We start from the raw sequence: 27,375 nt of genomic DNA on the forward strand, positions 1-27,375 counted from the left end.
CAGGCTCATCCATGATGCCACAAATGACAGGATTGTGTTCATTTCTATTGCTAAGTACCATCCCATTGTTTATATATATCACATTTTAAAAATCCATTCATCCATTGATAAGTCTTTTTGTCTTCAAGAGAAGACATACAAATGACCAACAGGTAAATGAAAAAATGCTCAACATCACTAATCACCAGTGAAATCCAAATCAAAGCCACAGTGAAATACCACTTTATCCCAATTAGAAAATAACAAGGGCTGGTGTGGATGTGGGGAAAAGGGAACCTTTACACACTATTGATGGGAATGTAAATTGATACAGCCATTATGAAAAACAGTATGGACATTTCTCAAAAAATCAAAAATAGAGCTACCATATGATCCAACAGTCTCACTCCTGGGATAAACAGACAAAGGAAATTAAATAAGTATGTTGAATATATCTGCATTTCCTTGTTAACTGAAGCACTAGTCACAATAGCCAAAATATGGAATCAACCTAAGTGTCTAGCATTTCTTAAGTTTTTAAACTAGTGGAACAATGGGTTCTATGGTGTTTATAGACTTCTCAAAAAAAAAAAAAAAGAAAAAACTCTAAGATTTTGCAAGTCCATGGACTCACAAAATAAGACTCTTCTGGTTTTAAAAAAATTTTCTCCGAAATTCAAAGGTCCAAGGAGTAAGTACATATTGTTTCTTCCCTCTCACAGTCCTTGTTTTCAGTCTGAGTGGTTGGAATCCTCTCAAGGGACAAGAGGAAGTAAGGGGAACAAAAGTAAACTAAAACATTAAGGCTGAAATCTTCAGAAAATCACCCGAATGACCCGTTTCCTTGGGGATCCTTTGAAAGGGGCACACCTAGAAGCTTTACAGATTTCCCAGCTATTTCCCCTACCCCCAGCCCCTGAGGTCCTGGAATTACAAGACCTCTGCTAAAATTCATCTGGCTGAAGTAATACTTCACAAGGAATGGATCAAAAATAGAAGGTTTTCTCGAGACCAGCCTGGCCAACATGACAAAACCATGTCTCTACTAAAAATACAAAAAAAAAATTAGCCAGGCATGGTGGCGGGCGCCTGTAATCCCAGCTACTCAGGAGGCTGAGGCATGAGATTTGCTTCAACCCAGGAGGCAGAGGTTGCAGTGAGCCGCAATTGCACCACTGCACTCCATCATGGGTGACAGAGTGAGACTCCATCTCAATAAAAAGAAGGTTTTCATGTGTCCCGGAATTCAAATTATATACCGATGACACCCCAAATGTGATGAGCATGTTATAATTCTACAAGCTTCATCACAAACATCCTAACCTATGTGATTTTCTATAAAAATAAAGACAGGGAGGCAAGTGCGTAAGCTATTAAACTACCGTCTCATTCAGTGTAAGCTAGTAAGTCATCCAAGTTCACATCACTAGTGAGTAGCAGAGTCTTCTCTCTCCAAATTCTAGATTTACCATGTTACTTCTCTTTAAAATGCTCACGACACATCTCAGTCTGCTTCTTTGTGATACCATAGAATACCTGAGGCCAGGTGATTTATAAAGAGCAGAAATTTATTTCTAACAGTTCTGAAGGCTGGGAAGTCCAAGAACAAGCTGCCAGCAAGTTACAGCCAGGTCTCTCTGCTTCAAGGTGGTACCTTGAATGGTGCATCCTCTTGTGGGGAGGAACATCATGTCACCAAGTGGCAGAAGTGCAGAAGAGAGAGAACCCGCTCTTGCAAGCCCTTTTTATAGCAACATTAATCCATTCATGATGGCAAGGCTTTCAGTACCTGAACACCACCCAAAGGCCATACCTCCTGACACTGGAGGAGGTATTAAGCTTCCAGCACATGAACTTGGAGGGGACACATTCAAACCGTAGCATTATAGTTATTAAGTTTTATGTACCTAATTGTCATTTTATGAAATTTTAAAACCTCAGGCTATCAAGGAGGGAGAATATTTTTAACAGATTTTGAAATATAAATTCTTTCATTTGAGTGTTTTTAACACTTATAATATCAAATCAATATTCTCAGCCTTCGTGTGGTGGTTCACGCCTGTAATCCCAGACTTTGGGAAGCTGAGGTGGGCAGATCACCTGAAGTCAGGAGTTCAAGACCAGCCTGACCAGCATGGAGAAGCTCCATCTCTACTAAAAATACAAAATTAGCCAGGTGTGGTGGCACATGCCTGTAATCCCAGCTACTCGGGAGGCTGAGGCAGGAGAATCACTTGAACCCAGGAGGCGGAGGTTGTGGTGAGCTGAGATAGTGCCATTGCACTCCAGCCTGGGCAACAAGAGCGAAACTCCGTCTCAAAAAAAAAAACAAAACAAAAAACAACTCACATTTAAAGTTTCAATTTATAAAATTCCACAAGAAAAGCACTTCAAGGAAGAAAATATGAGAAACCTTGTTCCCATTCATTTACAATTCTAAAGTCATAAAAATTATCAATATGAATTTCCCCTTAACTTCCATTTAGTTCCCAAGGCAAAGCTAGCAAATGATATTACTATTGGATACACATGTATTAATATAACATATAATTCTTACTTAAGTCTACTGCCAAGAGTTTGCTAGGCCTCAGCATTGATTTTCCGATCGTTACTTAAGTGGTAAAAGTCAGGGCAATATACAAACGAAATAAAACTTTGTACATGTCAACTAATTTATTTCTAGATGATAGTAATAAAATAAAAATTTGAAGTTGAAGCCACAAAATAAAAAGTGGCCACTGTCCCCCAGAGAATTCTAACTGCAGAAGCTCTTAAAACAGAGGCAGATCTAGTGGAGTGGTCATTTGATTTCTACAGAAAAGTTGACCAGTCTTTTTGTAAAATATCCAGAATTTTATAAAATGCCAAGATACTAACACACATATTCAAAATACATATGAGGCCGGGTGCAGTGGCTCACGCCTGTAATCCCAGCACTTTGGGAGGCCGAGGCGGGTGGATCACCTGAGGTCAGGAGTTTGAGACCAGTCTGGCCAACATGGTGAAACCCCATCTCTATTAAAAATACAAAAATTAGCCAGGCGTAGTGACGTGTGCCTGTAATCCCAGCTACCTGGGAGGCTGAGGCACGAGAATTGCTTGAACCCGGGAGGCAGAGGCTACAGTGAGTGGAGATGGTGCCACTGTACTCCAGCCTGGGTGACAGAATAAGACTCCATCTCAAAACAAAACAAACAAAAAACCCCCACAAAAACAAAAAGCTTAACTTTATTATATAAAAATAGGAGACTTTTTAAAAAGTACAGAACCTGGCACATACAGGCAATAAATGTTTGATGAACAAATGAATAAATGAATATGTATGACAGTTGCTAGTCTCTAAAAATTGAGAACTAGGGTTGAGGAAAACCCTGAGTTAAGAAACAGCTGTCCTTGCCCTCATGGATTCAATGCTGTAAACACATAGTAGACACAATTGTGGGTAAGAGGCTATTCACAGGGGGACGGAGGTCAGCTCGGCTGCTTTCTGGGCAGGCTTCCTATATGCCAGGTCTGAAGGAGAATGAAGGGGCCCAACCACAGGGCACAGCCAAAATCATGCACTCTGCTCCCGGGGGCCCTTCACCAACAGGGTGAGAGAAGGCAGAGGCAGAATGTGGGCAGAGGACATCGGACCCGTCCCCAAGGCCCACAGTATTCTGAACACATGAGATATTATGGTGCTATCAAGTCCCCTCCACATCCTTAGCTCTAGCCAGAAGTGAGAACTAAGCCAAACATTTATGAAATTTCTTTTAATTATTATTATAATTATTATTTTTGTAGTCAGGGTCTTACCCTGTCACCCAGGCTGGCATACAGTGGTGTGACAGCTCACTGCAGCCTTGACCTCCTGGGCTTAAGGGATCCTCCCACCTCAGCCTCCCAAATAGCTGGGACTACAGGTGTGCACCACCACACTTGGCTAATTTTTAAATGTTTTGTAGAGAGGGGATTTTGCTGTGTTGCCTAGTGTGGAATCCCTGTCTCAAGCGATCCTCCCATCTCAGCCTCCCAAAGTGCTGGGATTATAGGCATGTGCCCAGCCTTAATTTTCATACCTGATGCTTCGATACCTTGAGGAGATTTGCATAAATGTCCATCATTTCTAAAGTTAACATGTGTTCAACTTTGTCACATATCAAGTGACACAGGAGGAAAACCATTCAAGTGAGAGACCAACATCCCTTCCTGGTGGCATTTCTAGTTCTGGAGGCCTGTGATCATAGTTCTAAAGAACGGTAATGTGGGAAAATAAAGAAGCCAAGCAAAGGGAACTTTTTACTTCTCATACACACCTTTGTCGTATAAATAAGCATTATTTAAAAGTATGTTGCATTATTTAAAAGTTGGTGGCAGGGTTCCTTTTAGAGGGAAAAGCAATCTCTTTTTTTTTTTTTTTTTTTTTTGAGACGGAGTCTCGCTCTGTGGCCCAGGTTGGAGAGCAGTGGCGCGATCTCGACTCACTGCAACCTCCGCCTCCCGGGTTCACGCCATTCTCCTGCCTCAGCCTCCTGAGTAGCTGGGACTACAGGCGCCCGCCACCACGCCCGGCTAATTTTTTTGTATTTTCAGTAGAGACAAGGTTTCACCGTGTTAGCCAGGATGGTCTCCATCTCCTGACCTCGTGATCCGCCCGCCTCGGCCTCCCAAAGTGCTGGGATTACAGGCGTGAGCCACCGCGCCCGGCCGGAAAAGCAATCTTTATTGACGAAAATATCTTCATAGGCTCTCAGAACATGAGTATAGTAGGGGAGGTGTTATTTTATGTTGTTGGGGACAAGCTGCCCCCTTCTCTTTGCTTCCTCATCTGTTGCGAAGTTTCTTAATCTGCAAAATTGGATTAATATGAATATATAGCTCATACTGTTCACAAGAATAAGTTAAAAGATACAAATACTTAGGAGAGTGGCCGGCATTTAGTAAGCATGTGATAGATGTTAGCCTCTAGTATTAAAGTGAGACAAAGTGGGAGCTAAATTGCTGTGTAAGAAATGAAGTAGGGAATTAGAAAGCTATGGAGGGAAAAAAGAAAAGAGAACCAAGGGGTGGGGGGGGGGGGGGGGGGGGTTGTCCAGAAATATGGGTAGGTAGGAGTGGGAGAGATAAGAAATGAAAATTTTCCAACTGGAGATTGTAGGGGAGCGGGGTGGTAGGCAACTTCTGACCCAGCTCTCAGTGAGCCCCACGTCCTGGTATTCATGCCTCTGTGTAATCTCCTCCCTGGCGTATGGGATAGACCTCGTGATTTGTTCTAATTAACAGAATACAATGGAAGTGATAGTCTGTCACCTCCATAATGAGGTGAGAAGAGATGGTTCCTGCCCTCTTGCTAGCACTTTCTGTCTTGTTGGACTCTCTCTTGTCCTCTCTATTGCTTGCCCTGGTGAGCAAGGTGCCGTGTTCTGAGATACTCTGTGGAGAGGCCTGTGTGGCAGGGAGTCAAGGGAGGCCTCAGCCACCAGCCTGCAAGGAACTGAACCCTGTGTACATTCACATGAGTGAGCCAGGAAGCACGCAGGTGAGTGGCACCTGGCTTCCTGACCCACGGAAACTGTAAATGTTGTTGTCTTAAGCCGGTAAGTTCTGGGGTAAGTCTGCGGGTGTGGAATGAAGAACAAAGGCTTCCGAAGAATGAGGCTGTCCAGTGCTGTATTCAAGTCACATGCTGTGCTGCTCTTTGCAGTAAGCACCTCAGAGACCTCATCTAAAAATGAGGGTAGGTAAACTCGCCTTGCAGCCTCATAAGGTTATTGTAAAGATCAAATAAGACAATGTACTGAAAGTTTTGTGGAAACTAATTACAAGTATGAAGGTAAGTTTTTCTCACTTCATTCCAGAAATTCTCATATATACATTTCTTTTTTCTTTTCTTTTCTTTTCTTTCTTTCTTTTTTTTTTTTTTTTTTTTTTTTTTTTGAGACAGAGTCTTACTCTGTCACCCAGGTTGGAGTGCAGTGGTGCTCACTGCAACCTCTGCCTTCCAGGTTCAAGTGATTCTCCTGCCTCAGCCTCCCGAGCAGCTGGGATTACAGGTACACAACACCACGCTCAGCTAATTTTTTGTATTTTTAGTAGGGACAGGTTTTCTGCATGTTGGCCAGGCTATTTTCGAACTCCTGACCTCAAGCAATCCATCCACCTCAGCCTCCCAAAGTGCTGGGATTACAGGCATGAGCCACTGTGTCCAGCCTCATATATAAATTTCTAATGAAATTTAACAACATACAGAAAAGTTAAAAGCTAGATATTCTACTTCTGCAGGTTTACACTAGAGAAAGTCTTAGGTGGTTACATACAGATATTGCTACAAGAATATTCGGTACAAAAAGTTGCTAAGGAAAAATATTGCAAGCAACTTAAATGTTCATTAACAGGAGAATGGGCAAATGACTTGTGGTGCATATATAAAATAGAATGTGTAGTGACTAAAAGAATGCATTAGATCTGTATGCGTTACAATGTAGAAAATGTGAAAAACAGAATAATGAGTGAATAGAGCAAGTTGAAGAAGGATATGTAGCGTGTGACATGATGTACATAAAGTCTTAAAATATGCAAAATAATATTTCATAGTGTGTATGGATATATGCATACAATGAAAAAACTATAAAAACCTTCATGGGAATCACAAACCAGAAATCTCATTAGCAGTTTCCTCTGGGACGGGGAACAGGGCATGGGATCAATGATAGGAGCACGTGGGACTTCACCTGTGTCTTGAACAGTTCATTTCTGTTTGGGAGAAAACAAAAGAACTTGAAGCAAATGTGGCAAAATATGAAGATTTGGCCAGTCTGGACAGGGAGAAGTTTTTGTATGTTATATACTTTGTATGCATCTTATAGTCTGTATTTCTCTACATACTTAAAATATTTCATAGTATAGTGTTCAATAAAGAAAAGAAAAGCTATATAAAGGAAATAATAGGAAATGTACTAAGATTCACATATAAAGATACTCCTCATAGCATTGTTATAACAAGAAAAGAAAAAACCCATTAATAATCCAAATGGTTAATAATAAACCGTGGCTAACTGAATTACAGCACGTCCATTTCATTGACTAGCCAAAGAAACTATTTAAGAAAATTTCAAATAATATGAAGTGAAAAAGGCAAGATATAAAATTATATATAATATTATCTTAACTATGCATGTTTGTGTGTACATGAGTGCATGTATATATTTGTATGTGTGTGTTAGTGAGGGAAATAAACCAAAATTTCAATAGCTTGTATCTATATTGTAATACCAAGGATGGCATTAATTTCTTATTTCTTCTTTTCTGTATTCTACAAATTTAATATGAGGAGCATGTAAGATTGAAAAATAAAATCTATATTAAAAGTTCTTTAGTGTTTCATCACTCGGACGCATAAGTGATTACATACAGACATGAAAGGGCACTATTCACATAACAGCACTGCAGTACTCAAGCCAGATGGCTACTAATGCCAGTTAATCTAGCCTCTTGCTGCCGCCAGGAATGTATCAAGTTTAATGGACATGGCTTCTGTTTTAAGATCTCCAAAGCATCTGTTCATTGCCTAATATCTATAACTGTGCCCCAGTCCTCTCCCCTAAGCCCTAGGCTCGTATAGACAACTGTATGGTAGACATCATCTCTTCCATGTTCCACAAACCCCGAAAATCAGTGTCTCAAACTGAAGCCCTCTTCCTGTCCCTCTCATTTCTCCCTTACCTACATTTCTTGCCACAGTAAATGCCGGAAGCATGTACCCAACGGCCAGACCGTTTGGGGAACCGCCCCCATCCCTGCTACATGTAATGGATCAGCATGTTCTAACATCTGTTTGTCCGATGTATCGCTTGGCTCCTTCCCTCTACTTCATCCATGTCCCTCTCTGGTGTCTTGGTGTGGGGCCTCATTACATCTTGCCTAGGCCACTACAACACCCTGAAATTTCCCCTGCCTTCCATTTGTGTCTTCCTTCCATTCAGTCTCAAAACAACTCAGTGCACAGCGTGCGCTTTCTAAAATGTAACATCACATACTAAAGTAAAGCTGAGCATACATTTTTAAATTGCACGAAATAAAGACCAGTAATCACGCATGCTTTGCCTAAGCACTAAAGACCACGTGACTGACGTGGACGTGATGCAGAGCACTTCAGCAGCTGCCCCTCTCTGCTGTAATCAAAACCCTGGGGTGATTAAATGGCTCGTGACCACCTGACTGAAATGTCAGTCATCGTTTGCACCCCTCATGACTGAAGGGGAAATGAATTGTAGCTTCCTCAGTAATATCTGTATTTTTATTTCTAAAAAAAAAAAACAGGAATATATTCCCTGAGATTGTTGGAAAGTAGGAAGTGAGGAATTTTTTTCTACTGGATTTTTTATCTTCTTGTTTACTAAGTTTCATCTTGCTCAGGGAGAAAATTTTTTTAAAAGATTCCTTAAGATCTTTAACATAGCGTTAATAGTAATAGAAGCAGGAGTTATTGTAATAGAAAAATTAGGAATAGCAGCAAATACTTATCTGAACCAGACACTGATAGGTACTTTAAATACATTTGTTTACATTTGATTCTTACAGTTCCACTTTGCAGCAGGGAAAACTGAGCTCTGAAAACATACATGACTTGCCCAATCACATGCTTAGCAGTGCAGAGCCAATATACAAACCCCATCTGTCTGACATCCGACCAAGTATGATTAAACCTAGAGAAAAGGTGAAATCAAGTTGTATTAATTCAGTTAGAATGTTGAGAGACCATGATTCTGTGAAGCTAAGTGAGATATTCACGGTCTCCAAGAAAGAAAACCACAGCAGCTCTGGAAATAGGGTGGGAGTCCCCCATCCTTTGCATCTGAACCTGCAATCAAGCATCCTCAGTAGCATTTGAGAAAGTCTTGTACTGGGCTCCTGTGGCTTTCCAAGTGGTTGGCATCTGTCCTGCATTCCATTCCAGTGAACGTGCATGGGATTCCCAGCATGGCTCACTTAGCAGAATGGGTAACAAAGAGTGCAGTGTCTGGGGTCAATACATAAACCCAGAACTTCTATCGTTGCCACATAAACTTGATTCTATTCCTGGATTCAGATATGAAGCTCCTCCTTGTCCTTCTCTGGTCCAACCGCCATTCTCTGGTCTAGTGTGGCCTCTTTCTCACCTGGACCCTTATGCTTTACTACATTTTTTTTTTTTTTTTCTGAGACAGAGTCTCGCTCTGTCACCCAGAATGGAGTGCAGTGGTGCAATCTCGGCTCACTGCAGCCTCTGTCTCCCAGGTTCAAGCAATTCTCATGTCTCAGCCTCCACAGTAGCTGGGATTACAGGCATGCACCAGTACAGCCAGCTACATTTCGTATTTTTAGTAGAGACAGGGTCTCACCATGTTGGCCAGGCTGGTCTTGAACTCTTGACCTCAAATGATCCACCCACCTTGGCCTTTCAAAGTGCTGGGATTACAGGCATGAACCACTGTGCCAGTCCCGCTTTGCTACATTTTTAACTCCAGATGGTAACACAGGTCTCCTGCCCTGGATTGCCTTTGATCTTAGCAGGGTGCAAAAATGTGGTGAAGGATAAGACATTTAGGGCACAGGAGAGATAATTCACACGGAGGTGCAAAGTGATTTTGAGGATCGAGAGTCCATGAGGTATTTTCACATGTTATAATATGGCGGTATAGCTGCTAATGGAATTCCCACTTTGGAATATGAACTTCTCCAAAATAGAGGAAACATTAAGTGATAGGGAGGGAAATCCCTCAGGAAATTATACAAGCTGTTACAGTCATAAATGTGAGTGCGGAAGGAAATGAAAATATTACTCATTATAGCATCTTTTCTTGGGGCTGGGGAAGGAGGAAGCATCGGTTTCCTTTGTCAGTGATTTTTTTCCAGTTACGCTCCTTGGAAATTCAATACTAAGTTCAATTCACAACCCCACATCTCATATCACGATGCGTTCACCCCTATTTCTTTGTTCTACACTCTCCCACTCAGTCTTCACATCTTACAAGAGACTATAAACTCTAAAAATTTGCAGTTGTTGCGAGCACTGACTCAAAGATTCCTGGAAATGTTGACATGAGAAGAAATCTAAGATGCTCGTTTTACTTTCACAAATAAACATTTAAGGAGAGTCTGAGCTGAAATGGAAACCAAGCCAAACCAAACCCGTGTCCACAGATTGAGAGCTGTGGCTTCAACTCAACTCTTCCTTCATCTTGCAGATAGATGCAAAGCACTGGCTCAGCATTTGGTTGTTAATAAGATACCCGCACCAGGAAGCAAAGTAGCTAAGCATGTTAATACAAATGCAAGTCACAAGATAAACGTTTGTAAAAGATCATCCTCAAGTATCAGATGGAAACAAAAATTCCTGTGGTGGGGCGTAAAGGAGGGAGGGAAGAAAGAGAGAGTGAGAGAGAGACAGAGGGAGGAGAGAGAGAAAGAGACAAAAAGGGAGAGGGAGAGAGAGAGACAGGGAGGGAGAGGAACAAAGAAAGGGAAAGACAAGAAGAGAAGGAGGGAGAAAGAGAGAGAAGGAGAGACAGAGGGAGAGAGAAAGAAGGAGAGACAGAGAGAGAGAGAAGGAGAGACAGAGGGAGAGAGAGAGAAGGAGAGACAGAGGGAGAGAGAGAGAAGGAGAGACGGAGAGAGAAAGAAGGAGAGACAGGGAGAGAGAGAGATGGAGAGACGGAGAGAGAGAGAGGGAAAGAGGAAGAGAGAGAGAGGAAGAGGAAGAGGGAAAGAAAGAGGGACAGAAAGACAGGGAGAGAGAGAGAGAAAAAGAGAGAGAGAGAGGAAAAGAGAGACAGGGAAAGAGGAAGAGGAGGGGAGAGAGAGACTGGTTTCTGTCATGGATTTGTTTGTAAAACAGTAAATATTTAAAGAAGACTTGTTTCCATCATCTCTTTGAAACCCGGAGTTCTATTATTCCTGTGTCTGTTTGTTCTGCTTTGGAAACTATCAGTGTTTTAAAAGGAAACACATCATGGGTGGTGTATTACAAAAATACAACAAAAGAGGATGCTGCGTTAGATATCTGCCCTGTTCCACCCTGCATTTTATTGTCGAATAATGGAACAACAACAGACACTGCAGCTTTGGGTGGGAGAACAGGGAATTTTTTTTTTTTTCCGGATCACATCAGACACTTTTCTTTCTTTCTTCTAGATAGCCACAAAAAGCTTCAGAAGCTACTAATCATATTGCTTTTTCTTTTTCTTTTTGGTACCAGGCTCTGTTAGCCCTCGTTTGTGTTTTCCTCCAAATGAGAGGCAGGCCCTGGACCATGGTCGGCTTGCTTTGAGCTGCTCCTTGCTGATTCTCACAAAGCAGACATTCCAATGATCTGAGCAAAGAGGATGCTGGAAGCAGAGGTCAGGAATCTCCAGGGGCCAGCTGGTGCTGCTGAACGGACTTTCCTCTTCCTGCTCTCACACTGAGCTACAAGCAGCCTTTCTAGGAGATCAATAAGAGCTTGCAGAGCTACATGAATCGAAGACTTAGAAGAAAGGCTCTAATTAAGCAATTAAACTGTCAGTCGGAGGTCACTTTAATACTCAGCCTTCGTGAAAGGAAACGTAATGAAGCCACTTGCGTGCTGACCAGACAAGGCCACGCCCAGCCAATGGGTCCCACAGCTTCCTTAGCAAGAAATGCTCCTGATGTGTCATTGAGGAGAGCCCAAGGTTAATCACACCAGACACTTGAAGGTGACTGAGCAGAAAGTGCAAATATATTACCAAATGTGTTGAAACCTGCCTGCAAGTCCAGCTTCCTGATTAGCTCCCCTTGATGCCATCACAATTTCAATAGAAGTCAAAAAATTCAGTTTTTCCCTTTTCTCATTATAGCAGCATGCAATTCTAGAAAACGCACTTCTGTGATGTTATCTAAGTCCTCATGTGGCTCACACACGAAGATTGTATATCAATAACAGTGCCAGGGAGTGAACTCAGTACAGCACATTCCCGATGGTGTCCTCTGAGACTTTCCACCAAAGCACTGAGCATTGCAGGAGCAGAGATGACAAAAATTCATTTATTCAGCTATGCATCTATTAACAATTCATGCATCAAAAACATTGGTGCTTTGGCGATATAAAGACTACTGCTGTGGGTTCTGTGAAAGAGGATGGAGGCTGTGTATTACTGCTCCATTTTTTTTTTTTTAGACGGAGTCTTGCTCAGTTGCCAGGCTGGAGTGCAGTGGCATGATCCCAGCTCACTGCAGCCTCTGCCTCCGGGGTTCAAGTGATTCTCCTGCCTTAGCCTCCCGAGTAGCTGGGACTACAGGTATGCGCCACCAAGCCCAGCTATTTTTTGTATTTTTAGTAGAGACGGGGTTTCACCATGTTGGCCAGGATGGTCTCGATCTCTTGACCTCGTGATCCGCCTGCCTTGGCATCCCAAAGTGCTGGGATTACAGGCGTGAGCCACTGAGCCCAGTCTACTGTTCCATTTTTAAATGTTCATTTGTTTCTTCTACTTGGCGAATTTTGCCTTTGTTTCCATGACACCAAGAGTAATGGCTGTTACATGTGGGCTTAGCTTGCCTCAATTTGGAACCTATGGGGACTACGCCTACTCTAAGAAGAGCTTTCTGTTGTATTCCCAGAAGAGTATGGGGATAGTCTTGTAACCCAGAGACCATGTGAAGCCTGGTGGCTGCCTGAGGCTGACTTCAGCTTTGAGGATGAAACCACCACTGACGTCACTGGGCCCTCAGTGGCCATTTCATCTGCCATCTTGTCCTCCTTTTCTTACCCACAAATGCAACTCCTAACTGAATCCTCTTCCTTAGTTTTCTTCTTTCTGCTTGTGTTCCCCAGGCACCTGATTTTCTAAATAAGCAAACTAAGAACCCCAAGCCATGAAGAGGGTGAGGGGTGGTACATGTCCAGAAACAAGTGCCTGGCGGTGTCTGGTACATATTTGGCACCGAAGAGGAAAGTAATGAAGGAAACCCTGACCTCCTGACTTCAAAGCAAGGACACTTTCCTTTTCATATTTGAAATCTTAACACTTTTCCTTCTATTGACAAATGAAGGCTGGGTTCATCAGATATAGAAGTCAAAGTGGGCTGGGCACGGTGGCTCACACCTATAATTCCAGCATTCACACCTGTAATCGGAGGCCGAGGCGGGTGGATCACCTGAGGTCAGAAGTTCAAAACCAGCCTGGCCAACATGGTGAAACCCCATCTCTACTAAAAACACAAAATATTAGCCGGGCATGGTGGCACACACCTGTAATCCCAGCTACTTGGGAGGCTGAGGCAGGAGAATTGCTTGAACCTGGGAGGTGGAGGTCGCAGTGAGCTGAGATCACGCCTTTGCACTCCAGCCTGGGCAACAAGAGTGAAACTCCATCTCAAAAAAAAAAAAAAAAAATCAAAGTGGCTCCAGCCTGACCCTAAGTTTATTTTCTCCCTCTATTTTTCCAGTCTGCCATTCCGTTTCCTGTACATAACTGCAATTTTTATATTTTACCGAAATGCTTATTCACTTTGTAGGAAGCATAAGGCTTTCGTTTTAGTGCTGATCCTGCTGTTAATTTCTACTTAGCCTTGACCCTGACATTTCTGGATCTCAATATCTTTTTTATTTTTTAAATTTATTTTTATTTTTTGCACTGCCCCACCTCCACGTCAATGTCTTTTTTTAAAAAATTGGGTGACAACAGCAAACGAACTCTAAGCTTTCTTCTTCCAACCTTAACATTCTATGTATCTATAGGTTTATGACAGTTAATCATATGTGAAATCATATTTAACACACAGCTAAATTACTATTTCTTCTTCTAACAACCCAAATTGTTATAGAAGTTTTGAAAAAACAGGATGGCTGGTCCCATTCCAGCATAATTTTCACGGGTATTTAAAGAGCACACTTGAACTCTATTAAAAATCTCCTGAACCCCAACATTATCTGACAGCATCACTGGTGACTGAATATTTTTCTCTTTGCTAATAACTCTGTGTAAGCAACAGGACCAGGACGTTAACTTGTATGTCTCCAAAATGAATGATTGGCTTTATATGAACTGAGACTGCAGAGATATTATGTAAGATGTTGGACTTTGGGGTACGTTTCCCGTCCAGTGTCCATCTGGCTGTAAAGATAGAGGGCTGGTGCTTCAACGCCGGCCTTCATGAATCCCTGGACAACTAACTGTAACTGCAAGCCAAGCTTCCAGCCTTGCCAGGGCATTGCCTGGTCTGGTTCCAAACCTCTGCAGACCTCCTGTCCCCTTAAGTGGGCACATTTGGCAAATATATAGCAGATCTCCACCCCGACTTACCTGGACAGTCTTGTTTTCTTTTAAAACTTCCTTATCTTTTTGTAAAGTTGATTTATAAATCATCCAAGAAAAAATGACTAGTTTGTATACAATTTATGCAATTTTTAACATAATGAATTTATAAATCAGAAAAATCTTGTGCCAAGCCATGGGTTTCAATTTCTTATTCTAAAAAATACAAAATTAATAGAACCAATCTGGCGCTTCTTGGTGTCTCTGTCCTGAAAACATGATTTTCTCTATTGTTCGCCTGGCTCTAACATTCAGCTGCTCTTTTTCCACCCTGCCCTCTTGACACAACTTAAATTTCTCCTTTTTTTAAAAAAAAAACCAACTCTCCACTGATTTTGGTTAACCCATTGGTTACTGCCCATTTTCTCCTTATGCCACTCATTTCCGTAACTCTGGGGAAAAGCTCAGAAGCTCCTGCACCTCCTGACCACTGTGACCTTGAGTCTTCCACCACCACCCGCCACAATCCTGCTCCTTGCAGGTTATTAAAGACGGAATCCAGGGGCTTTGTTGCAATCCTCATGCTCGTTGGTATCCTGCATGGGATTTGATACCTTTGATCACCCACCCTTGAAATTCAGCTTCCCTCGTGGTTTGAATGCTACCACTCTTCTGGTTCTCTGCCAAGCACTCAGCGCACCTCCTCAGCCTCCTCTCCTCTGATCTTTCATCCACCCGTTACATGGCAGTGTTTCCCCAACAGTTGGCTTGGCCCCTTTCTCTTGGTAAAATACTCCTAAAAGTGATCATACCTACTCCCACAACTTTAATAACCACCCAATATACAGAAATTATCCTCAATTGTATATGTCTAGCTCAGATCCTATCCCAAGCTCTGAACTCTTATGTCAAACTATATAATATTTAAACCCAAAAGTTTATAAGTCAAACTCACTATCATCTACTCCCTTTACTCAGTTAATGGCCTCATCATTCACAATTTTTTTTTTTTTTTGAAACAGGGTCATGCCGTCACCCAGGCTGTAGTACAGTGGTGTGATCACAGCTCACCGCAGCCTCGACCTCCCATGCTCAAGCCATCCTCCCACCTCAGCCTCCTGAGTTACTGGGAATATAGGTATGTCCCACTTTGCCAGACTAATTTTTTTATTTTTTTGCAGAGATGGGGTCCAGGCTGGTGTCGAACTCCTGAGCTCAAACAATTCTCCTGTCTCGGCCTCCCAAAGTGCTGGAATTACAGGTATGAGCCATCACTCCCAGACATTCATTCATTCTTCAAGCAAATAGCCTTCCCCCCACCATCTCTATCACCAGCTCCACCCACCACCATGTAATTAGCCTCTAATTCTAGTGACTGCCACCGTGACAGTTCTCCACGTGTCCCTGCGCTCTCCATGTGTCCCAAGACCACTGCCTACTATGAGACCTTATCACCTCTGATCCAAGCTTTTTCCATTGCTTCCCAAACAGACATGCTACCATCTTTCTTTTTCTCTGCCAACCCATTCTTCACACACTGCTGCCTGTTGTCACTGTAGAATACAGCTCTGAGTATGTTATTCCCATTTTACAGAAAATTTTCACTGACTCCATACTACCTATAGGATAATTTCAAATTCTTAACTGGAGCAGAAGAGAGCTCAGATGTCTTCTGTAGCCCCTTGGTCTCCACATGCTCCCCAGCATTTGTTCACGCTCCAGGGACAACACTCTCATTTTTTATTCCCAAATGTGTGTGCACCATTTCCCCATCCTTCCCTTGCAGCCTCCCCTCGTGGCCTCACTGCTGCATTTCTACTGGCGAGACTCTGCCACTTAAATGTCGCCTCCAGTGTGAATGCTTCTCTGGCTTCCAGGCCCAAATGAATGATGTCGGCCATTTTCACAATGATTCCAGAGCACTGAGTCCTAGATGTGCTAAATCCTAGGTGCTATACTACGAGAAAGATTCGAAAGTAGGCTCTTCTACTTAAGAGCTTGAGGCCCAGAATTACAGATGGCAAGTCCTGACCCTGACTTCTTTTTTTAAAAAACTTTCACCTTAGGTTCAAGGGTCCATGTGCAGGTTTGCTATAGAGGTAAATTGCCTGTCATGGGGGTTTGGTGTACAGTCTATTTTGTCACCCAGGTAATAAGCAAAGAATGTGATGGGTAGTTTTTCAATTTGCTCCCTCCTCCCAGCTTCCAACCTCAAGTAGGCCCTGGTGCCTGTTGTTCCCTTCTTTGTGTCCATATGTACTCAGTGTTTAGCTCCCACTTCTAAGTGAGAACATGCAGTATTTAGTTTTCTGTTCCTTTGTTACTTCATTTAGGATTATGGCCTCCAGCTCTATCCATGTTGCTGAAAAGGACATGATCTTGTTCATTCTTGTGGCTGTGTCACATTCCCTGGTGCATATGTAGCACGTTTTCTTTATCCCATGCACCACTGATGGGCATCTAGGTTGATTCCATGCCTTTGCTATTGTGGACAGTGCTGTGACGAACATGGGCATGCATGTCTGACTCTGACTTCTAAGTGCATTTCTGCATTTCTGCTCCTAGTATTCGACGCTGTCTCTTCTTCTAGTCCTCATTAAATGAAACTCCCCCAAAACACTCACCATCAGTAGCATCATAATGGCTAGCACAAGTGGAGAACTTTCTATGGGACAGCAAGCAGGTCATCTATATTATCTCAAATACCTAACAATAAATCTGACCCAGGTCCTCTTATTATCCCCATTTCCATTAAGGAAACTGAAGCTGAAAGATTCACTTTCTTCCAAAGAACACAGCTAGAATATCACAAAGTCCAGGCTCAGCCCCAGAACCACCCTATATTAGAGCTAGATTTCTTAGCTGAAGTACTGTGCTGACTCACACTCTCAGTGTGGCTCACTTTTTATTTTAATATCTTGCCTGGATGCTTAGAGGTATTTGCTTCTAATGTCTCTTCTGCCCACTGGCTGGGATTTTCCAACTACAATTAACTCTTTTTTTTTTTTTGAGAGGGGGTCTCACTCTGTCGCCCAGGCTGGAGTGCAGTGGCGTGATCTTGGCTCACTGCAAGCTCCGCCTCCCGAGTTCCCGCCACACCTGGCTGATTTTTTATATTTTTAGTAGAGACGGGGTTTCACAGTGTTAGCCAGGATGGTCTCGATCTCCTGACCTCGTGATCCCCCCGCCTCGGCCTCCTAAAGTGCTGGGATTACAGGCGTGAGCCACCGCGCCCGGCCTACAGTTAAGTCTTGAACAACACAGGTTTGAACTGCCTGGGTCCACTTAAACACAGATTTTCTTCCGTCTCTGGCACCCCTGAGACAGCAAGACTAGCGCCCCCTCCCTCTTCCTCCCCAACCCACTCAATGTGAAGATGATGAGGATGGAGACCTTTATGATGATCAACTTCCACTTAATAAATAGTAAATATATTTTCTCTTCTTTACAATTTTCTTGATAGCATTTTATTTTCTCTAGCTTACTTTGTTGAAAGAATACAGTATGTAATATATAAAACATATAAAATATCTGTTAATTGACTGTTTATGTTAACGGTAAGCCTTCTGTCCATCATAGGTATTAGTAGTTAAGTTTTGGGGGACTTGAAAGTTGTACGTAGATTTTTCACTGCACGACAGGGAAGCAGGGGGCCAACGACCCTAATCCCAGCATTGTTCAAGAGTCAACTGTACTTCATACAGCATTATCTGATTCTGACAAGTTGTTTGGACTATTATTACATTTTATATTTTGCCTTACCTACCAGCCCAAACTCCTCCCAGCACTTGTTTTTGAGTTTATTTTCCATCTCTGTGCCTAAGACCCGATCGCATTTGAGGTTTCACTCCTGCTGTTTCCTCCTGCTGCACTTTGTTAAGCCAAGCCCAGCTGCATGCTGAAATATGGCAGTGTTCATAGAAAACCTTGTCTGTGTGTTTATGTCCCATGTAGGTGGAAAACCCTCCTCATGACCACAAGAGGGAAAATCCTAGCCATGCTGCATGCTGTTGACCTAGGCTTTGGTTTGGTGACACACTTTGTATGTTAAATTCCATGGATTCTGCACTGTATCAAAGAAAAGAACACCATGCAGACGAGGGAGGAAACAAGGGGTAGAGCAATACCCACCATAGTCAAAACTATAAGTAGCTTTGTCTCTGGCCCATTCAAACGTCTCTTAAAGATCCTCTTTTTTTTTTTTTTTTTTTTTTTTTGTTTGAGAAGGAGTCTCGCTGTGTTGCCAGGCTGGAGTGCAGTGACGCAATCTTGGCTCACTGCAACCTCCGCCTCCTGGGTTCAAGCGATTCTCATGCCTCAGCCTCCCAAGTTGCTGGGATTACAAGCACACACCACCACGCCCAGCTAATTTTTGTATTTTTAATAGAGATGGGGTTTCACCATGTTGGCCAGGATGGTCTCGACCTCCTGACTTCATGATCTGCCTGCCTAGGCCTCCCAACGTGCTGGGATTACAGTTGTGAGCCACCATGCCGGGCCAAGGCCCTTCTTTTGCTTCAATATTTATTTCACCGTTATTCCTTTTTTTTTTTTTTAACAGACAGGGTCTTGCTTGTTGCCTAGGCTGAAGTGCAGTGGCAAGATCTGTGCTCACTGCAACTCCTGCCTTCCACCCTCAAGTGGTCCTTTCACCTCAGCCTCCCAAGTAGCTGGGATTACAGGTCTGTGCCACCATGCTTGGCTAATTTTTTAACTGTTTTGTAGAGACAGGGTCTCACTACATTGCCCAGGCTGGTCTCAAACTCCTGGGCTCAAGTGATCCTCTTGCCTCATGCTCCCAAAGTGCTGAAATTACAGGTGTGATCTGCCATACACAGCCTCACCTTCATTCTTAAAGGAATTTTAGGAGAGCATAGAGTTCCCGGCTGGTAGTTACTTTTTTTTTCTTTAATCTGAATATATCACTCTATTGCCTTAAAAAAAATTTTTTTTACTTCCAATCCTGGTTGAAAAGTCAGCATTTAGTCTCTACTTTCTAACAAGCAATCTGTTCCCCACCTACCTACTCCTCTAGCTGACTGTAACATTTTTTCTTTATCTTTGTTTTTTTTTTTTTAAGAAAAGTACATCATTCTATTTATCCTGCTTTGCTGTTTGGGTTCCTTGAGATTCTATTTTTTTAATGATGACTTCCACCAGTTTTGGAAAAATTTTAGTCAGTAGCTCTTCAAAGTTTGCTTCTGTTCCATATATCTCTCTTTTCCTTGTGAGACTCCAATTAAGTGTGTGTTATATACTTTCTGAGTGTTCTCTATGTGTCTTAACCTCTCTTATATATTTTTCATCCTTTTTTTATCCATACTTTTTTCTGAGTAGATTCTTGACTTATCTTCCAGTTCACTGTTTCTCTGTAGTCACTATTTATCTCTTCATCTCTGCCTAATCCCCCCAAAAAACCTTCTGCTGAGGTGTTAATTTTAGCTATGGTATTTATCATTTCTCAGATTTGTAGTTGGGTCTTCTTCATACTGCAATGTCACTTTCTATACTATGCAGTTCCTTGCTGAAAGTTCTCAGTTTGACTTTTATTTCCATGAGTTGAGTAATCACAGTTGTATAGCAAGTGTGCCAGGTAACTTTAGTATCTGGCATATTAGTGGATTTGTTTCTATTGTCTCTTACTCATATTACATCTCATTTTTGTTATATTGTCCCCTCAAGTACATGACTATCTTTGATAGTGTGTTGGTGATACACACAGGATACAGGGAAATACTAGGTAGAAGAGGGCAGTTCCCCAGCAAAGGCCCCACTCTCAAGCCTGGAAACCCACGGCCCTAAATGGGAACAGGCATTCCTGTTTCCACACCCAAATTTTGCCTTTTGGCCTGCCACACCCCCTTATCCTGTACTCATATAAACCCCTAAACCCAGGCTTCAAAAGTAGACAAGCAGATGAGCAGATAGATAGAAGAGCCGAGGAGCAGAAAAGCAGTACAGCAGAGAAAGAGAGAAGAGAAGGAGCATCTGAACATTGAGAGGAGTTCAGCCAGGGTCAGTCAAAGAAGAAATCGGCCATGGGACAGTGAACTCCAGGGGGAGGATCATCTTCCCTTTCCACCCCCTTTCCAGCTCCCCATCCATCCCACTGGGAGCCGTCTCCATCATCCAGTAAAACCCCTGCATTCACCATCCTTCAAGTCCATGTGTGACCTGATTCTTCCTGGACACCAAACAAGAAGATGGGTACCAAGAGGACACTGAGCTGGTTAAAACTTAAGCCATCTGAGGATGGCAGAGCTAAAAGAGCACTGTAGCATGCCCACTAGGGCTTTGGGAGTTGTAGGCACCCACCGCTAGATGCTACCATGGGGCCCGGAGTCCAGAAGCACTCTCCCCGGCTCCTGCACCCCTGTCTGCATGCTTCCCTGCCCATAAGGGGTTTGAACATGCAGCACTTGAACAGATGAGACACACCCCTGTTGAATGCCCTGTAACGGAGGTCAGGGAACTCTCTTATTTAATCGGCTATTACACATGAAAAATTATAGGTAGAAATAATGTCTAGAATGTTAATATCTCCCTTTGAAGAAGATTTTAAATTGCTTTTGCTGGATGTCCAGTGCCTAGATGCACAAGAAATACAAGATTCACTCTCATTATTTCATGGCTTCCGATTTTGGGGATTCACTCAGGTAACTCAAACATTGAATGCAGTCTCAGTGAAGGCTGTTTTCCTTTCATTTTACCTAAGATACGAATGGCTTACCAAGACTGCCACTCTAACAAAGCTCTGGACTCAAACTTTGGTCCTCTTTGTCCTGAGAGGCTCTCAGAAGAGCTGCTAAACCTCTGTGGATCAGTAAAGGCCCTGCAGGCAAAAATGGTCCCAAAGACTGGACTCACACCTCTCTCAGATATTCACTCAGAAACTTCACACTACCTCATGAGCCATTGGCTACTTTTAGAAAGATGTTTGTAAATGTCATCCAAAATTTCGAAATGGTCTTTGTCATGAGAGTAGCTGGATGTTCTACACTTTCATTCTGCATGATGCTTAGCCAACTTAGACTCTGAAGACTCATTTGGATGGTTAATATACAGTGATAAATAAACTTAACTTTCATTAATAACCTAATCTTGTAAAATAATATTGAAATCATACCATTAAAATGGACTACTTGGAAAAATGTAAAACAACCTTTGAGTTTTCTTGAGTTAAATTTGAAAGAAGCTAGCCAGTTGGAAATTGTGTAGGAAACTATCAGGACGCTAACATTGAAAGATCCAGTAACCAAGAGAATCTGGTTTGTATTTGAATGAAATGTTGATATACACAAATGAAAGATGAAAAACTTTTTGTTAGAAAATCAGGTAGCCCGGAACAAAACAAGGGTGCCCTCTCTAACCACTCCTATTCAACATAGTATTGGAAGTTCAGGTCAGAGCAATCAGGCAAGAGAAAGAAACAAAGCATATTCAAATAGAGAGGAAGTCAAATTGTCTCTGTAGTGGATGACATGATTGTATATTTAGAAAACCCCATCGTCTCAGCCCAAAATCTTCTTAAGCTGAGACAGAGGCAACTTCAGCAAAGTCTCAGGACACAAAATCAATGTGCAAAAATCACAAGCATTCCTATACACCAGTAATAGCCAAACAGAAAGCCAAATCATGAGTGAACTCCCATTCACAATTGCTACAAAGAGAATAAAATACCTAGGAATACAACTTACAAGGGATGTGAAGGATCTCTTCAAGGAGAATTATAAACCACTGCTCAAGGAAATAAGAGAGGACACAAACAAATGGAAAAACATTCCACGCTCATGGATAGGAAGAATTAATATCATGAAAATGGCCATAATGTCCAAAGTAATTTATAGATTCAATGCTATACCCATCAAGCTACCATTGACTTTCTTCACTGAATTAGAAAAAAAACTCTAAATTTCATGTGGAACCAAAAAAGAGCCTGTATAGCCAAGACAATCCTAAGCAAAAAGAACAAAGCTGGAGACATAACGTTACCTGACTTCAAACTATACTACAAGCCTACAGTAACCAAAACAGCATGGTACTGGTACCAAAAGAGATATACTGACCAATGTAACAGAAGAAAGGCCTCAGAAATAACGCCACACATCTACAACCATCTGATCTTTAACAAACCTGACAAAAACAAGCAACGAGGAAAGGATTCCCTATTTAATAAATGGAGTTGGGAAAACTGGCTAGCCATATGCAGAAAACTGAAATTGGACCCCTTCCTTACACCTTATACAAAAATTAACTCAAGATGGATTAAAGACTTAAATGTAAGACCTAAAATCATAAAAACCCTAGAAGAAAACCTAGGCAATACCATTCAGGACATAGGCATGGGCTTAATGTCTTAAACACTTCATGACTTAAACACCAAGAGCAATGGCAACAAAAGCCAAAATTAACAAATGGGATCTAATTAAACTAAAGAGCTTCTTCATAGCAAAAGAAACTATCACCAGAGTGAACAGGCAATCTACAGAATAGGAGAGAATTTTTGCAATCTATCCAGCTGACAAAGGGCTAATATCCAGAATCTACAAGAAACTTAAAGAAATTTACAAGAAAAAAATAAACAACCTCATCAAAAAGTGGGCAAAGGATATGAACAGACACTTAAAAGAAGACATTTATGCAGCCAACAAACATATGAAAAAAAAAGTTCACCATCATTGGTCCTTAGAGAAATGCAAATCAAAACCACAATGAGATACCATCTCATGCCAGTTAGAATGGCAATCATTAAAAAGTCAGGAAACAACAGATGCTGGCAAGGATGTGGAGAAATAGGAACGTTTTTACTCTGTTGGTGGGAGTGTAAATTAGTTCAACCATTGTGGAAGACAATGTGGCAATTCCTCAAGGATCTAGAACCAGAAACACCATTTGACTCAGCAATCCCATTACTGGGTATATACCCAAAGGATTATAAATCATTCTACTATAAAGACAGATGCACATGTATGTTTAATGCAGCACTATTCACAATGGCAAAGACTTGGAACCAACCCAAATGTCCATCAATGATATACTGGATAAAGAAAATGTGGCACCTATACACCATGGAATACTTTGTAGCCATAAAAAAGGATGAGTTCATGTACTTTGAAGGGACATGGATGAAGCTGGAAACCATCATTCTCAGCAAACTAACGCAGGAACAAAAAACCAAACACCGCATATTCTCACTCGTAAGTGGGAGTTGAACAATGAGAACGCATGGACACAGGGAGGGGAACATCACACACCGGTGCCTGTCGAGGGGTGGGGGGCTAAGGGAGGGACAGCATTAGGAGAAATACCTTATGTAGATGACGGGTTGATGAGAGCAGCAAACCACCATGGCACGTGTATACCTATGTAACAAACCTGCAGCTTCTACACATGTATCCCAGAACTTAAAGTATAATAATAATAACAATAATAAAAGAAAATTAGGTAGCCAAAAAATTTAAAAACAGAAAGAAAAAAGAAACCTTCAAAATAAAACTTCATTCACTCTTATATGAAGCGCAAAGCATTAGTTTCAGGTAGGAATGCATTAAAAGTGTTGGTAGTAGTGATGGGACAGAAGGCAGGAAAATGCTTGGTAGAAGAGGTTGAGGTCCCTGGTGAGTGCTCCACCCTCAAGCCTGGATCTGCCACTTAAAGTGAGAACCATCCCTGTTTTCCCACCCAAATGTTGCCTTTTGGCCTGCCCTGCGCCCATCTGGTGCCCATAAGAACTCCAAGCCCCAGACTCAGCAGACACACACACACAGAAGAGAGAAGTGTCTGAACGTCAAGAGGAGAAGAAGGAGCTGGACATCGGAGACTATGGTCAGAGAGGAGTTCAGCCAAGGAAGGCCAGACTCCTGCAACCCACTTCCTCCAACCTCTTTCAAGCTCGCCTTCCTGCTGAGAGCCACTTCTACCTCTTAATAAAGTTATCCACATTCACCACCCTTCAATTTGTTCGTGTGACCTGATTCTTCCTGGACACTGGACAAGAACTCAGGTACCAAGAGGTCAGGGTGTAAAAGGCCGTCACCCTGACCCTCCACTGAGCTGGTTAACACTTAGCTGTCCATGGACGGCAAATGCTAAAAGAGCACTGATTGCAACACATGCCCTTTTGGGCTCTTGGGGTCGCAGACACCCTCTCCGAGATGGCAGAGCTAAAAGAGCATTGTAACAAGCTTGGACGCTGCCATGGGCCATGCACAGAGCCTGCTCCGACCAGAGAGGAGGGACCAGCCAGTTCTAGGGTTTGTTCACCCTGGTTCCTGCATTCGTCTATTCGCGTGCTCCCTCCTGAATTCAGCTAGGCAGCCAAGCAAATAAGCCACCCCCTTCACAAGTCCTGTAAAGGAGTCAAGGAAACTCTCCCATCTCAGTAGCAGAAACTCTTTTTGTCATCTGACCAATTCATAGCCATATTCCTTCTCCTCCACTCCCATCTCCCAACCTGTTCTATCAGAACATGGATTTGTTCAAGTAGCAAATCAAGATATCCTTGTCTCAAGAGAAGCAGAATCCTGTGAAAATCCCAGAGGCTTAATAATAATAATTGATCTAAAACATTTATGATAAATCTATTCCATGATACTTTCTGGATCTCTTTTGTAGTCAGTTCTGGCTAATGATATATCGGGGGCTTTTTTGGAAAATTTGCTTTCCTTATTAAAAGAAACACAAACAAAACAGAAATAGTTAACACTATTGCTTCTTTCTTTTTTCAGAGGTAGACTCAGGTAGGACATTCAGATAAAAACCACTGCAGCCATTTTTTGACCATGAAGTAACAACAAAATGAAAAGCCAACAGGCTAATAATGGTAGAGCAGAAACTGACTTGCTAAAAAACCTAGAGATTATCTACTTCCTGATTTGTTTTTAGGTAAAAAATAAATGTCCTTATATTTTAAGTTGCTAATAGTTTGGTTTCCTATGATTCGACATTAAAAACACCCATAAGTAGTACATTCACTAAATACGCTTACATGGCAGTGTTTTGACCCAGATTTGACTGGAGACAATGCTTGAAATTTATGTCACTTACCATAATACAAGAGTCTTGTGGTTCAAGATCAAAGTCAGTGAAGTTCAAGAGAACACGATGATTTCTGTCAACCCGAATAACCCAAGAACAGTCTGTGTTGCTCCTATAAGGACTGGGGTAATTTGGAGAATGAATCTCTCCACTGGGAGCCTGGAAAATCCCACCACAACCTGGAAGTGGGGAACACAATTATTTCATGAGAGGAATCATGGATGCTCTAAAATAATCCATTACCTGGTTGTATAGATCAATACATTACTTTGCTTGACTATCAGTTAGTCGATGCTAAAAACACTGAAGAATTTGATATCCACATTAAGCCATTTATCCCAACAGAATAAGAAGGGATGACATAGATGATACTAAGAAAATACTTCAAACACTTTAAATACAGATGCCAAAATTTATTTTTAAAAATAATTAAAAGGAAACGCAAATGAAATCACGTTTTCACAAAGCCATGGAACGCTGCTTCTTCATTGTCCTCTAAAAATATAGCATACTGGAAGAATAACATGTTTCCTTCCAAGAATTGTGATAATCTAGTAGTGCATGCATTTAAAAATAATTTAATATCTACCCTTTAAAAATTTAATATTCGGATATAGTACAGTTACTTAGGTTTTTAAAAATTCCTTTGATGTTATCAAATACCTGTTAGTGCAATGTCTTCTCTATGACCCACCATTTCTTGGATTTATGATAATATAAACCAATAATAGAAAAATTTGGCACTATTTTCTAATAATGGAGAATCATTTAGGGGTAATCTAAACAGTAAATGTGTGTGTGTGTGTGTGTGTGTGTGTGTGTTTATTTAAATTCCTACATAATTAACTTAAGGGGAGAGCTCTTATATAGATACCTTGGTTATGATAGAGTTGAAGAAGTGTGGCCATAAGGTAGTCTGGGATCACATATGTGCTTTGACATTTTCTAGCTGTGGAATTTTGGGCAAGCCACTAACCTTTTAAGCTTCAGTGTCCACACTGGTAAGATGAGGATATGAAGCGGACTTCCCTCACAGGGTGGTTGTAAGGACTAGAGATAATCCTCATAAAATAGTTAGAAAAGTGCCTAGTACTCAGTAAGCATTCTGCAAATGTGGCTATCTCTAGTAGTTGCATATGCTAACATCTGTTACACTATTTTGTGCCATAGATTTTTGTTATAGTTTAAAAATATACAACAGGCAATTTATTTAGACTACCTAAAATCTTGGGCAGAAAGTCACCATAGAACACACAGTAATTCCTTGGGATTCACAAATTTAATGTTTGCAAGTTTGATATTTGCCAAGAATCTAAAGGTCTGTACTATGGCATGAGGTATGGAGGCTGGTTAAGAGGTATGAGCCCTTGGAGAGTGGGTCTGGCCTATCACCCTAGTTCTGCTCTCACCATGGTCTTACACACTTACATTCTTGCTTTCACATATGTGGTGACCCTTAGGAAGTTAAACTTTATCACGTATTTTAGGGAAGGGTATATGTCAGGTCTCAGTAGGCTGCCCTTTGGGATGTCACTAAGTTATCAGTGTGTAGCCTTCATACGTTTTCCCAAGCATTTCATGAAATTTAATGAGGGCTCAGCTTAAGTACTTTAGGAAACCTCCTTTTCTCACTCACCTCCAGTGACTGCTTGCCATGACGCATTGAAGCCTCTCCCATTTATAGACAAGTCGGTCTTGAATCGAATTGCTAGCTCATTTCCAGTGCTGGAGACCTGCATCGGGTTCTCAGGTGATCTCTGGGTACACAGTTGGGCTATTCTGGGAGAGTGGAAATCGGGGCCTCCATAGATCTAACATGGGATGTAGGAAAAAAGACTTTAAAAAATATTTTAAGCAATTACAGGCCCTTGCCCTGGCTCATTTTGACCCCCGGCTCCTTGGGTTCTATGATTATTAGAGATTGAAATCTCAGCCTCCCTGGGTGGGGATGCACTATAAACTTGAGCTGAGTTTTCAAAGGCACTCCCTGTGCCTTAGGAACACACAAGTTCAATCACCCATAAAATGCCTGCTTGTTTCATCAGTCAGAATTGCAGAGGAGGACGGAGTAGATTATTCCAGAATCTTCCCTATCTCCTCTTTTTGTCTTTTTCATGTCTTC

General features: G+C 41.9%; 1 protein-coding gene across 1 annotated transcript in view; it reads right to left on the minus strand.

Annotated features, from left to right (window-relative positions):
* The window catches only part of CUBN (cubilin), a 309,428-nt gene that overhangs the window by 135,535 nt on the left and 146,518 nt on the right, over positions 1–27,375 (minus strand). Inside the window, exons 30-31 of the mRNA XM_031015408.3 lie at positions 26,890–27,064; positions 25,263–25,432 (exon numbers count right to left, since the gene is read on the minus strand). Of these exons, the coding sequence (XP_030871268.3) occupies positions 25,263–25,432; positions 26,890–27,064 (345 nt within the window). The remainder of the gene's footprint in view (positions 1–25,262; positions 25,433–26,889; positions 27,065–27,375) is intronic.

Source organism: Gorilla gorilla, chromosome 8, assembly GCF_029281585.2.
Source record: "Gorilla gorilla gorilla isolate KB3781 chromosome 8, NHGRI_mGorGor1-v2.1_pri, whole genome shotgun sequence".
Lineage (NCBI taxonomy): Eukaryota > Metazoa > Chordata > Mammalia > Primates > Hominidae > Gorilla > Gorilla gorilla.